We start from the raw sequence: 12,310 nt of genomic DNA, 5'->3' as shown, positions 1-12,310 counted from the left end.
TATTAATAATAATTAATTAAATTACATAAGAGAAGCCATGTTGGATCAGGCCCGTGGCCCATCCAGTCCAACACTGTGTCAAACAGTGGCCAAAGGTCCACCAGTGGAGCCAGGACACTAGAAGCTCTCCCACTGTGCCCCCCCAGCACCAAGAATACAGAGCATCACTGCCCCAGACAGAGTTCCAACAATACACTGTGGCTAATAGCCACTGATGGCCCTCTGCTCCATATGCTTATTCAGTCCCATCTTGAAGCTGTCTATGCTTGTAGCCTCCTCCACCTCCTGTGGCAGTGAATTCCAGGTGTTAATCACCCTTTGGGCGAAGAAGGACTTCCTTTTATGAGTTCTAACCCAACTGCTCAACAATTTCATTGAATGTCCACGAGTTCTCATATTGTGAGAACGGGAGAAGAGAAGTACTTCTTTCTCTACCTTCTCTATCCCATGCATAATCTTGTAAACCTCTTTCATGTCACCCCTCAGTTGATGTTTCTCCAAGCTAAAGATCCCCAAGTATTTTAACCTTTCTTCACAGGGAAAATGTTCCAAATCTTTACTCATTCTAGTTGCCCTTTATAAACTGCCGTCCCCAAAGAGTTCAGGGTGGTGTAAATCATAGTAAAAACATACAGCTGTTAAAATGCAATAAATAGGAAGATGATAAATTGATAACAGATAAAAGCAGTAACATTTTCCAAACATGATGGCATAGCTGTTTTCACTCCCTCCGTGGGTGGATCATAAATTGGGCATGGGGGAGGCTGTGGCGGAATGGAAATATCAAACTGTTGCAGTCCTCTACCATAGGCCCAGTGGAACATCTCTTATTTTACACACCCGCAGAACTGAGTTAGGTCCCGCAGGGCATGATGTCGCTAGGTAGAGAATTCCACCAGGGCAGGGCCAGTGCGGAGAAGGCCCTGGTTCTAGTTGAGGACAGCCAGAAGTCTCTTTGGCCAGGGATTGCCAGCAGATAATAATAATAAGTTTTTATTTATACCCCGCCCTCCCCGCCAAGGCAGGCTCAGGGCGGCTTTCATTCACCTGAGCTTTCAATCACCTGAGCATAAATCTCTTTGGAGGACATAACAGGAGAGAAGGTCCTGTAGGTACGTTGGTCTCAGGCCATGAAGGGCTTTAAAGGTCAAACCAAAACTTGCTTTGCACTGTCATGTTCTTACTTGTTCTTCCTCTGGCAGTGTGGGGGACTTTCTTGCAACACCAGAGGGTGGAATAAGTAAGTCACTGCTCTACAACTTCATTGATATTTGATACTTGGTTGATAAGAGAATCCCCTGGGAGTTGGCAGCAGTACTCCCTCTAAGCTGTGGGGTCTTGTGAGCAAAAATTCTACTTTGTGAGCTATTGGCATTAAAGTTGGGAGCTCTTGCATCAATCAGTTTGCTCTGGGGCATTTTTCCTGAGCTATGACCAAAACGCATGATCCAGAGACTAAAAAACTGAGCTAGCTCACACTAACTCAGCTTAGAGGGGACACTGGATAGGAGAGGGAACATTCAGAGGTGGTCTCGGACAGACCTGATAGCCACTGCAGTCAGGTTGTAGCTTCCTGTACAAGCTGAGCCTATATTTTCAGCTACAAATACAAATCATGAGGAAGGCCTGTATTTGAATTTAGCCTCTACGACAAACTAGATAACAATCTGCTTTCTCTCCACCTTGCCCCCCCCCCAGTCTATAAAGGTAATAATTCCCTCCCTTATATGATTGTTGGAAGTGTAATATACATGTGGTGCTTTAAACATGTTGTATAAATGAGATTAAATAAAAACAACAGTAGCATTTCTCTGGCAAACAAGCCAGATTGGGTCTGGTGCCAGGGAAGTTTGGAGCTTACCGTTTCCTCATGCAGTGGCCTCCACAACAGGAAGCCATCCAGGAGTTTTGGGCTGGATCAGAGAACCTGTGATTCCAGGGTTGTTCTGGTTTTCCCTTTCAGGACCACAGAAGGAGAATTTGAGGGGATCAAGAAGACAGGGCAAGCCTGCGTGCAGCTGGCCCGAATTCTGCAGTACCTGGAGTGTCCCCAGTAAGTCCCACTAGAGATCTGTGAGAAATTCTAAACCAGGGGTACCCAGCTTGGTACCCACAGCAACATGGTGCCTGCTGACCCTTTTCTTGGTGCCTACCAAGAGTTTTTAGAAAATGGATGTGGCCAGAGAGGACTTCTGACTGGCCAATTGAGATTCGATTGGCTGTGCAGTTTGTTTGTTTTTTAAGTTGCTTTGTTAGCATTTGCCAACAGAGCACAAGGATCTTTCGCTGTGGGACTGAAGGCAAAGCACGGCGGCCATTTTGTTGCTGGCTCTGCCTCCTGTGGCAGCCATTTTGTGGCTGCGGCCGTCACGCTGTGTCAAAATTAACAGAGCTGCTGGCAAATTCAAAAAGGTTGGGGACCCCGATCTAAATAGTTTTCGTTTTGCTGATAAAATGTATGGATATAAATTTGATAAAATAAATAAATTGCTGAGTGGAAGAAATCGGCATCTCGGAAAGGGGCAAAGGATGATGCCATTTCAAAGGTTTGGTTGGTTTACTGGATGGCCTTGCTAGCTGTGATCCCTTTGGATCGATGATCAGTGGTTCATCCAGTATAGTGTTCTGTTTGTTATGGTACTCAACCAGATTGCCCCCTGAAGTCTGCAATCAGGGCATGAAAACTGGAGCCCTTGCTGCAGTTTGTTTCCTAGCAAGTGGGTTTCCCCGCTGCACTGCCTCTGAACCTGGAGATGCCATTTTGCCATCATGGCCAGTAGCCACAAACAGGTTGTCCTCCGTGAATTTGTCTCATTTCCTTTTAACGCCATCTAAGCTAGTGGCTGCCGCTGCATCTTGCAGCAGTGAGTTCCATATGTTCCACAATACATACCTTGTCTGTCCTGAATTGACTGTCCATCAGTTGCATTGGTTTTTTTAAAGCCTCTGTCATACAGAATAGGGGGGGGAGTCCTCTAGGCTGTGCATGATTTTATAAACCTCTGTTGTGTCTCCCCAGCCCTCCCTCCAATGGTCTTTTTCTTTAAACTGAAAGCCCCAAATGTTTTAACTTCTTACAAGGATCTGCTCTGCCTTTTTCATTGTTTCGGTTGCCCTGTTAGAATGTGGCTTTCTTGTTTTCTTTTTCAACAGATACCTAAGGAAATCTTTTTTCCCAAAGCACCAAGATCTACAATTTGCAGGTAAGGGTTGAAGTTTTTGCCCAAGACCGTACCCAGTCCCTAATGTCAGCAGCAGCAGGCACAGTGCCTGTAGTTCAGATTTCTCTTCCTGTTTTGCTTCATCGGCATGCTGGGCTTTCCCCAGCCCTTGTCTCCTTGCTGCCATAGTTTCTGCACCCGTTGCCATGTCGTTGACCCCTCGCCTCCTAGTCTGAGCATCAGATGAGATGAGACCTCCTCCTCTGGGCTCATTCTTTTTCTCCTCCTCTGAGATTTTGCTGGTTTACAAAATTCTTTCATCCACAGCCCAACTTAACCTGCTACTCCCTCGCTCATGATTCTCCCTTTCCCACCCTCTCTGCTCGTTTCCTGAGCCAGGATTGTGCAGCTGCTGTCTTTCATATCCTGTCTTTCCTATCCAGATCGCTGTCTCACTGGCAATGTTCCCTGTAAGCTGAGTCAGTGTGAGCTAGCTCACCGTTTTTTAGCATCTGGCTCACACATTATTCTCTTAGCTCAGGAAGGAATGGGTCCTAGAGCAAGCTAATTGATGCAGTAGCTCACCACTTTAATGCCAGTAGCTCAGAAAGTAAAATTTTTGATCACAAGACTCCACAGCTTAGAGGGAGCAGAAAGATGAAAATGGGTAATCATGTTGGAGGTGTTATTGGCTGTCAGATTAAAATAGCACAGTTTTGATGTCAATCTTCTCTCTCTCTCTCTCTCTCTCTCTGTCACCCTCCTCTTTCCCAGTAAAATTATTCCTCATCCTTTCCGCTTGGAATTCTTGTGTTTATGTGGTTGCTGGTATGAGCCTGGCTACTGGTGGGAGAGGTGGGGATATGAGGGAATAATGTTGCCAGGGCTTTTTTTGTAGCAGGAACTCCTTTGCATATTAGGCCCCTAATGTAGCCAATTCTCCAAAAGCTTATAGAGCTCTTCTTAATATGTCACCTTCAGGGAAAACCCAGCCATGACAAAGGGTAACTCTAGGAATTACCCTTTGTCTAGAAACCATAGAGTTTCCTGCGATTCCTAGAGCAGCCTTGTGTCGCTTTTGGGTAAGTAGTGTCCTTGCTGTTTTTTTGTTTGTTTGTTTTTTCCTCTCACCACCACTTGGAGCAGCGGTGAGCAGCAGGACTCACTGGCAGGAGGCCTGACAAGTCTGGAGCTGCCTCCCACGGCAGCCATTTTGTGGTTACCACTCTGTGTCAGAAGTCCAAAGGTGCCCACCGCAGGCTCAAAATGGTTGGGGAGGGCCCCTGCCATAAACTCTCTTCCTTCCAGTTAATCTGCTAAGTGATCAGTTCTGTTTCTTTTGGGTAGGGCAAGGGGAAGAGACAGGGTGGATTCGAAGTATTTTGTTGCCCCGAGTAAGGAACACCCACCCTCCCCTGGGATTGTGTGGCTTCCAGCCAGGGCCAACCCAAGTCCCTGTGGTGACTGGACCTGCCTACAGGCAGCAAGGGCCCAGGAAATGATGCCAGCCACCTCCTGTGCTGCTGATGCCCAAGAGCAAGCCGGAACCTGTGGCAAATGGGTGCCCTCCTGCTGTTGCCAGAGTAGCTTCACCAGAGAACCAGCTCTGGGAGAATACCGTTTGCACGACTGAGTGATAATAGCGATGCAGTGTATATCTTGTCATTTATGATTCATAGCCTTCTAAGGCCATCTGCTTAGCTACTTATTTTGTCTTCATTTCAGGACTCCTGAATCCCTTAGACAGTCCCCACCACGTTCGGATAGATGAGGAATTGGACTACCGCGAAGGGGTGGTTTTGTCGCGGCCCACCAAGCCAGGCCGAGGGTCCTTTGTCAACTGCGGGATGCGGAAGGTAAGGTTCGGTGTCCCACAGAGAACCCATTTTGTCCTGTCAGGGCCTCTTTGAACAGCTCTGGGATCTCTGGTCTTGAGCCATAAAAGCCTGCCCAGCCTTGTAAGACCACTGGGCACATTTCACCAGAGGGGTTTTTCCTGCATTCCTTGCCCTCAGAGGCCTTTCTGGCTGCCCTCAGTTTGGGCCTCCTAGAAACTTGAAAAAGCCATTTTATTCTGGAAAGCCTTTGAGATGTTTCATTCCCTGAAGCTCTTTTAATCTGTTGATCCTGAGGTTTTTACACCTGACTTGGACTTAATGCATTTCAAAAGGACAAGAACTTGTTGCCTCTGATGTGGAACATGGTTTCTGTTAATTCTGTAATTATGAAATTATTTAGTTTGGATGTAGTTTGCTTGATGTTTTGTAAGGTTTTTTAATGTTATAAGAAGAAGATGATATTGGATTTATATCCCACCCTCCACTCCGAAGAGTCTCAGAGCGGCTCACAATCTCCTTTACTTTCCGCCCCCACAACAAACACCCTGTGAGGTAGATGAAGATATTGGATTTATATCCCGCCCTCCACTCCGAAGAGTCTCAGAGCGGCTCACAATCTCCTTTACCTTCCTCCCCCACAACAGACACCCTGTGAGGTAGATGAAGATATTGGATTTATATCCCGCCCTCCACTCCAAAGAGTCTCAGAGCGGCTCACAATCTCCTTTCCCTTCCACCCCCACAACAGACACCCTGTGAGATAGATGAAGATATTGGATTTATATCCCGCCCTCCACTCCGAAGAGTCTCAGAGCGGCTCACAATCTCCTTTACCTTCCTCCCCCACAACAGACACCCTGTGAGGTAGATGAAGATATTGGATTTATATCCTGCCCTCCACTCCGAAGAGTCTCAGAGCGGTTCACAATCTCTGTTACCTTCCTCCCCCACAACAGACACCCTGTGAGGTAGATGAAGATATTGGATTTATATCCTGCCCTCCACTCTGAAGAGTCTCAGAGCAGCTCATAAAACTCCTTTACCTTCCTCCCCCACAACAGACACCCTGTGAGGTAGATGAAGATATTGGATTTATATCCCGCCCTCCACTCCAAAGAGTCTCAGAGCGGCTCACAATCTCCTTTACCTTCCTCCCCCACAACAGACACCCTGTGAGGTAGATGAAGATATTGGATTTATATCCCGCCCTCCACTCCGGAGAGTCTTAGAGCGGCTCACAATCTCCTTTCCCTTCCTCCCGCACAACAGACACCCTGTGAGGTAGATGAAGATATTGGATTTATATCCCGCCCTCTACTCCGAAGAGTCTCAGAGCGGCTCACAATCTCCTTTACCTTCCTCCCCACAACAGACACCCTGTGAGGTAGATGAAGATATTGGATTTATATCCCGCCCTCCACTCCGAAGAGTCTCAGAGCGGCTCACAATCTCCTTTACCTTTCTCCCTCACAACAGGCACCCTGTGAGGTGGGTGGGGCTGGAGAGGGCTCTCACAGCAGCTGCCTTTTCAAGGACAACCTCTGCCAGAGCTATGGCTGACCCAAGGCCATGCCAGCAGGTGCAAGTGGAGGAGTGGGGAGTCAAACCCGGTTCTCCCAGATAAGAGTCCGCACACTTAACCACTACACCAAATTGGCTCTCCACACCAAACTGGCTCTCCATTTATGTAAGCCATCCAGAACTCGCTTGCGGGATAGGGTGGGGTATAAATTGAAAATTTAAATTACATTAAAATTAAAAACTTACATAACTACTGATTGAACACGGCTTGACATTTTATTTCGTACAGGCCAGACGAATGCAAAAAGCAATAACATTTATGATAGTAACTGTTTTCACGATGGATTGTTGTCAGGCTCATTTCGTTTTACTGTACTTGAAAATTTAGAAAGAAAATGTATTTTCTAAAAAACCCTGTAGATTCTTTTGCTGGCCGCTGATAGAACAGCTGCTGCTTTTGGAAAGTGCTATTGCTGTATTGACTGTTACTTTTAGTCTGTTGACAGCTGTTGTTTTGGAGCATTTAAATTTCTTTTTAAAATATTTTATAATATTTTAACTATTATTTGCCCTGCTTTATTCCACAGGGCAAACGGCAGTTGGAGTGGGGAATGATAGCAGCCTCCATCCAAAAGGGGGGGCGGGGGGGCGTAACGGCTGTTTACCAGTTAAAAACAACAGCACTTGACACATTTGCTGTATTCCAGCATCTCGTTTCATCTCTCTTAACATTCCTTTGCGCGTGTCCTTAAGACCAGCAAAATACCAATTGGGGAGGGGGGGGGATCTGCAAACTAAGCAGTGGCAGCGGAAAAGAACCAAAGTCCAGCAGCACCGTAAAGACTAACACCGTTTGTGGCAGGGGAGGAGCTTTCGTGAGGCACCGCTCATTTCTTCAGTGGCAGAGGAGGGACGGTGGCTCAGTGGTAGAGCACAAAAGGTCCCAGGTTCAATCCCCAGCATCTCCAACTAAAAAGGGCCCAGGCAAGTAGGTGTGAGAAACCTCAGCTTGAGACCCTGGAGAGCCACTGCCAGTTTGAGTAGACAGTACTGACTTTGATGGACCAAGGGTCTGATTCGGTATAAGGCAGCTTCATATGTTCTGGGGAGGGACAGTGGCTCAGTGGTAGAGCATCTGCTTGGTCAGCAGAAGGTCCCAGGTTCAATCCCCGGCATCTCCAACTAAAAAGGGTCCAGGCAAGTAGGCGTGAAAAACCTCCGCTTGAGATCCTGGAGAGCTGCTGCTGGTCTGAGCAGACAATACTGATTTGGATGGACCGAGGGTCTGATTCAGTATAAGGCAGCTTCATATGTTCAGATGGCATCCAACAAAATCCATTGGGCAGAGAAGTTAATTTTTTAAAAAAGCTGGGACACTGATTATGAGCTGATTGCCTGCTGGATCAGAAATGTGTTTTTCATTCTCCAGAAGGAGATATAAAGCCTCAGGGTTTGACCTTTGCAGTATCTCAAATGTCCCATAATTCTTTGCTGCAGGAGGTGCAGATAGACAAGCAGCTGGAGGCTGGCCTTCGGGTCACTGTGCGGCTAGAGAAGGAGCAACATCCCGGTAACTATCAATGGCCTGCACCTGAAGCCTTTGATATGAGAAATGTAAAATGTTTGGGCCAGACAGACTGAAAGTTTCATTCAAGCTTGGATTATGAGTGGGGAGACCTGGATTTAAATCCTGATTTAGTGACAAAGTTCACTGGGTGTCCTTTGACCAGTCACTCTCATGGATTTTGACAGAGGTTTTTAAGCAGAGGCTAGATGGCCATCCGACAGCAGTGCTGATTCTGGGAATTAGGCAGATCAGGAGGGGGGTGAGCAGGAAGGGTTGCCGTAGTGCTTGGTTCTCGCGGCCTCTTCTTGTACGCCCAGGGAATCCTGTTCACCACTTTGGGGTCAGGCAGCAATTTTCTCCAGGCCAGATTGGCCAGGGATCCTGGAGAGGGTTTTTTGCCATCGTTTGGGTGTGCAGCTGGAGTAACTGGGTGTGTGTGGGGGGGTATTTGTGAGTTTCCTGCATTGTGCATGGAGTTGAACTAGATGACCCTGGAGGTCCCTTCTAACTCTATGATTCCATGATTAGTCCGCTTTACAGGGTTGAATGTATAAAATGGAGGAGAGGGGAACCATGTATATCGCATTCCTTAGAGGAAGAGTGGTTAGAAATTGATGGATGGATCGCTGGATGAGGTGTGGAGCCACCCTCCAGAGAGCCACAAAAGTACAAAAGGATACAACTGTGGACACTTACTAAGTACTAGCTAAATAACTTCTTTATATAAATATTGTGTGCGTATTTTTCGTAAACGGTGCAAACAATTAAAAGTCACATCACCTGCGTGCCAGTATCTCTCTTCGTTATTGCAGACTCTCATCAAAGAATAGGACACAGCTCACTGCAAACTAGAATAATTTCAAATGCACGTTCTTAATGAGGTGCTGACTAATTCTCTAAGACAGGGGTCCCCAACCCCCGGTCTGTGGACCGGTACCAGTCCATGGCCTGTTAGCAACCGGGCCATGAGTTATATAATTATTTTATTATATATTACAATGTAGTAATAATAAGATGATGATGACATTGGATTTATATCCTGCCCTCCACTCTGAATCTCAGAGTGGCTCATAATCCCCTTTATCATCCTCCTCCACAACAGACACCTTTGAGGTGGGTGAAGCTGAGAGAGTTCTCACAGCAGCTGCCCTTTCAAGGACAGCTCTACGAGAGCTTCAGCTGACCCAAGGCCATTCCAACAGCTGCAAGTGGAGGAGCGGAGAATCAAACCTGGTTCTCCCAGATAAGAGTCCACACACTTAACCTCTACACCAAAATAAAGTGCACAATTGTATCATCCCGAAACCATCACCCACACCCACACCCGGGTCTGTGGAAAAATTGTCTTCCACAAAACCGATCCCTGGTGCCAAAAAGGTTGGGGACCACTGCTCTAGGAGATTTGCTACCAATTCGTAATTGTTCATTAGTGTGATAAGGTGTACAGTGTTTTCCACTCTACTTCAAGGTGGCAGCAGTTTAAATCCTTTGAGAGGGCAGTAATTATTCTTTAAGTAGTTTAAAGCCTTTGAGAAAAGGCTTTGATTTCCCACTTTGTGGCTTTTCCTTGCGACTCCACTGACAGAGGGGTAGCTTGGAAACTCCATTTCAGTCTTCTTTACGGAGCCGGCGCGTGGGAGTAGGCGGGGTAGGTGGCCACCTTGGGCACCACCCCACCTGGAGGGTGCTGCTGGGCGCCCCCTCTCTCCCCTGAGTGGAGCTGATGCTTGCATAGTGCGTCGTAGCTCTCCCCAACCCCGATCAGGCTTCCTGCAACATGCGAAGCCTGAGCGGGGCTGGCACTTGCAAGGAGCGTGGTACACAAGCGCACTGTTTTAGCAGTGCCCAGCCACTTTGGGGTTGAAAGCGGCCGAGGGGTGCCTTCCCATTTTGCTCATCAACCTGAAAGCAGCCGGGCACTGCTAAAACGGCCAAGGGAGCATCCGAAGAACATACTGCAGGGGAAAGTGGCGGCAATGTTGTGCGCCACCTGTTGCTCCCTCATTTCCCCACTCGCCCAGCCTGCATGATGATGTCACTTTCGATGATGTGGTCGTGCTGTGCGCATGCAAAGTGTGCATGCAGTGATTTCTCCTGAGAGAGCTTGGGGGGGTGGCGCGCAGCGCAGGGGTCTGCCTCGAACAGCAGGATCCCTACTGCCGGGGCGGTTTCTTTCTCAAAGACAGAATCGCTTTGGAAGTTTATCTTTTACAAGGCTATACTAATAACAAAGGATATAATTGAATAAATATGCAATACTACCTAACTCTGGTAGCCAGTCTCCTAGAGAATGAGTTACTGCTTGTTAGCATGTCATTAAGACTGTGCACTTTGGCTTGAAGTGGGTTGCGTCCTGGTCTTTGAGAGTCTTTGATGAGACTTTGTTTGCACTGTTTATGAAAATCTATACACAATATTTATATAAAGAAGTTATTTGATTAGTACTTGCTAAGTGTTCATGAATGTATATATTTGTATTTTTGTGACCTCATTTCATGGTTCTACCTTCGGAGAGCCAGTAGATGGCAGTGTTCAGCAGGATCTTTTCAGTGGTGGCCTCAAGATCCTGCAGCTTCCTCCTTCATGAGACGCAGCTGGCTTCTTCTCTTTTGACTTTTAGGAGAGTTAAAATGTTCTCTCTCCCCCGTTTTTGGCAGGTGTTTGGGATGGCTGATTTTATTGTCAGTTGCTGGATTTTATCTAATTAATTTATTTAAAACATTTATTAGTCACTTTCTTCCTTGCGGACCTCAAGGCTGCTTACAGTGTAGATAAAACAACAGTTACAAAAAACACATAAAAGACCACAATTTGAAATCTCAGTTAGGACCGCCAATAAATAAAACTGAATTTGTCAAATGCAGTCTCAAATAAAACTATTCAGCTGCACCCTGAAGATGGAAAGTGAGAGGGCCAAGCACACCTCTCTGAGGAGGCTGTTTCCACAATCATGGGGCTGCCACCAAAAAGGCCCCTTCTCGTGGGCCCACTAGATGATCTTCTGTGATTGGTGGGACAGTCAAGTGAGCCTCTTGCTGTGACCTTAATTCTTGGGCAGGAACATAAGGGAGAAGATGGTCCCTAGCCACATAGGGTTTTAAAGGTCAAAACTAGGGGTGGCCAAACTGCGGCTCAGGAGACACATGTGGCTCTTCCACACATATTGTGTGTCTCTTAAAACCTCCACTGCCCCATCAGCCAGCTTGGAGAAGGCATTTAAAGTTAAAGTTGCTTTCTTTCCACCTCTCTCCCAATCTATTTATTTTCCTTCCTACCAGTTCTCAAACACCTGATGTTACATCTTGTGGCTATCAAACATCTGAAGTTTACTCTGTGTGGCTCTCACATTAAGCAAGTTTGGACACCCGTGGTCAAAACCAACAACTCAAATTGGGCTCAGGAATGGATTGATAACCAGTGTAATTGCTGTAGTATTGGGGTCACACATTCCCAGTAGCTGACTGGATTGTACCTTTCTGCCAGTCTTCTCTTTTGATGGCTGGATAGTTGCTGTCAGTTTTACTGTGATATCTATTTTTAATGGATTGTTAACTGAGCGTTTGACATTGAAGCTGCTCCAATAGTTCTTCCTGTACTGAAAAGCAGGACATAAATGTTGCAATGAATAACTGTAAATGCACTGTGAGTCGAGGAACAGGCCATGCTTGTGAGTCTCCAAGGACTTGTTCTGGTGCTGATCCACCCTTTTCTCTTCCAGACAGCAAAACACGGAAGGGCACGGTAGTGTCATCGCACCAACCCCGAACTGCCTCAGGCCTTTACTGGGGCTACACCGTTCGCTTGGCTTCCTGTCTGAGTAAGTGTGCATCTTTATTTGACTTGCTTCTCTCTTCCAGGTTGCCATTTATTTCGTTTAAGGCAGGCATAGCTAAACGATTTCGAGGTTCCAGAAGGGGAGAGGTAACTTCTGGTATCTCCATCCCAGTCTTTCTTTGCTTCCCCTGGCAGGGAAACTGCTCCCCCTGCCGCAGATATTTTTAGGGAAAACTGAAATAGTTGTGGCTTGTATCTGACTGCTCAGCTAAGTTGGAAATCCCTCTCCATCCTAAGGAGCCTTCCTGCAGCTTTAGCAGCTGTTCTGCCGCTACCTCGAGGGCATAAGTCTGTCAGGATTTCACCTCAGGGGCGGAAGGCTGTCAGGATTTCACCTCAGGGGCGGAAGTCTGTCAGGATTTCACCTCAGGGGCGGAAGTCTGTCAGGA

General features: G+C 46.9%; 1 protein-coding gene across 2 annotated transcripts in view; it reads left to right on the top strand.

Moving 5' to 3' along the window:
• Positions 1-12,310, top strand: part of SPOUT1 (SPOUT domain containing methyltransferase 1) — a 28,330-nt gene that overhangs the window by 8,005 nt on the left and 8,015 nt on the right. For both annotated transcript variants that reach the window (XM_060250517.1, XM_060250516.1), the window contains exons 5-9: positions 1,964-2,053; positions 3,154-3,203; positions 4,887-5,017; positions 8,018-8,090; positions 11,806-11,904. In XM_060250517.1, coding sequence (XP_060106500.1) covers positions 1,964-2,053; positions 3,154-3,203; positions 4,887-5,017; positions 8,018-8,090; positions 11,806-11,904 — 443 coding nt within the window. The remainder of the gene's footprint in view (positions 1-1,963; positions 2,054-3,153; positions 3,204-4,886; positions 5,018-8,017; positions 8,091-11,805; positions 11,905-12,310) is intronic.

Source organism: Heteronotia binoei, chromosome 12 (assembly GCF_032191835.1).
Source record: "Heteronotia binoei isolate CCM8104 ecotype False Entrance Well chromosome 12, APGP_CSIRO_Hbin_v1, whole genome shotgun sequence".
Classification (NCBI taxonomy): Eukaryota; Metazoa; Chordata; class Lepidosauria; order Squamata; family Gekkonidae; genus Heteronotia; species Heteronotia binoei.
The sequence above is the reverse complement of the archived record's forward strand: the minus strand, read 5'-3'. Positions and strand labels throughout refer to the sequence as shown.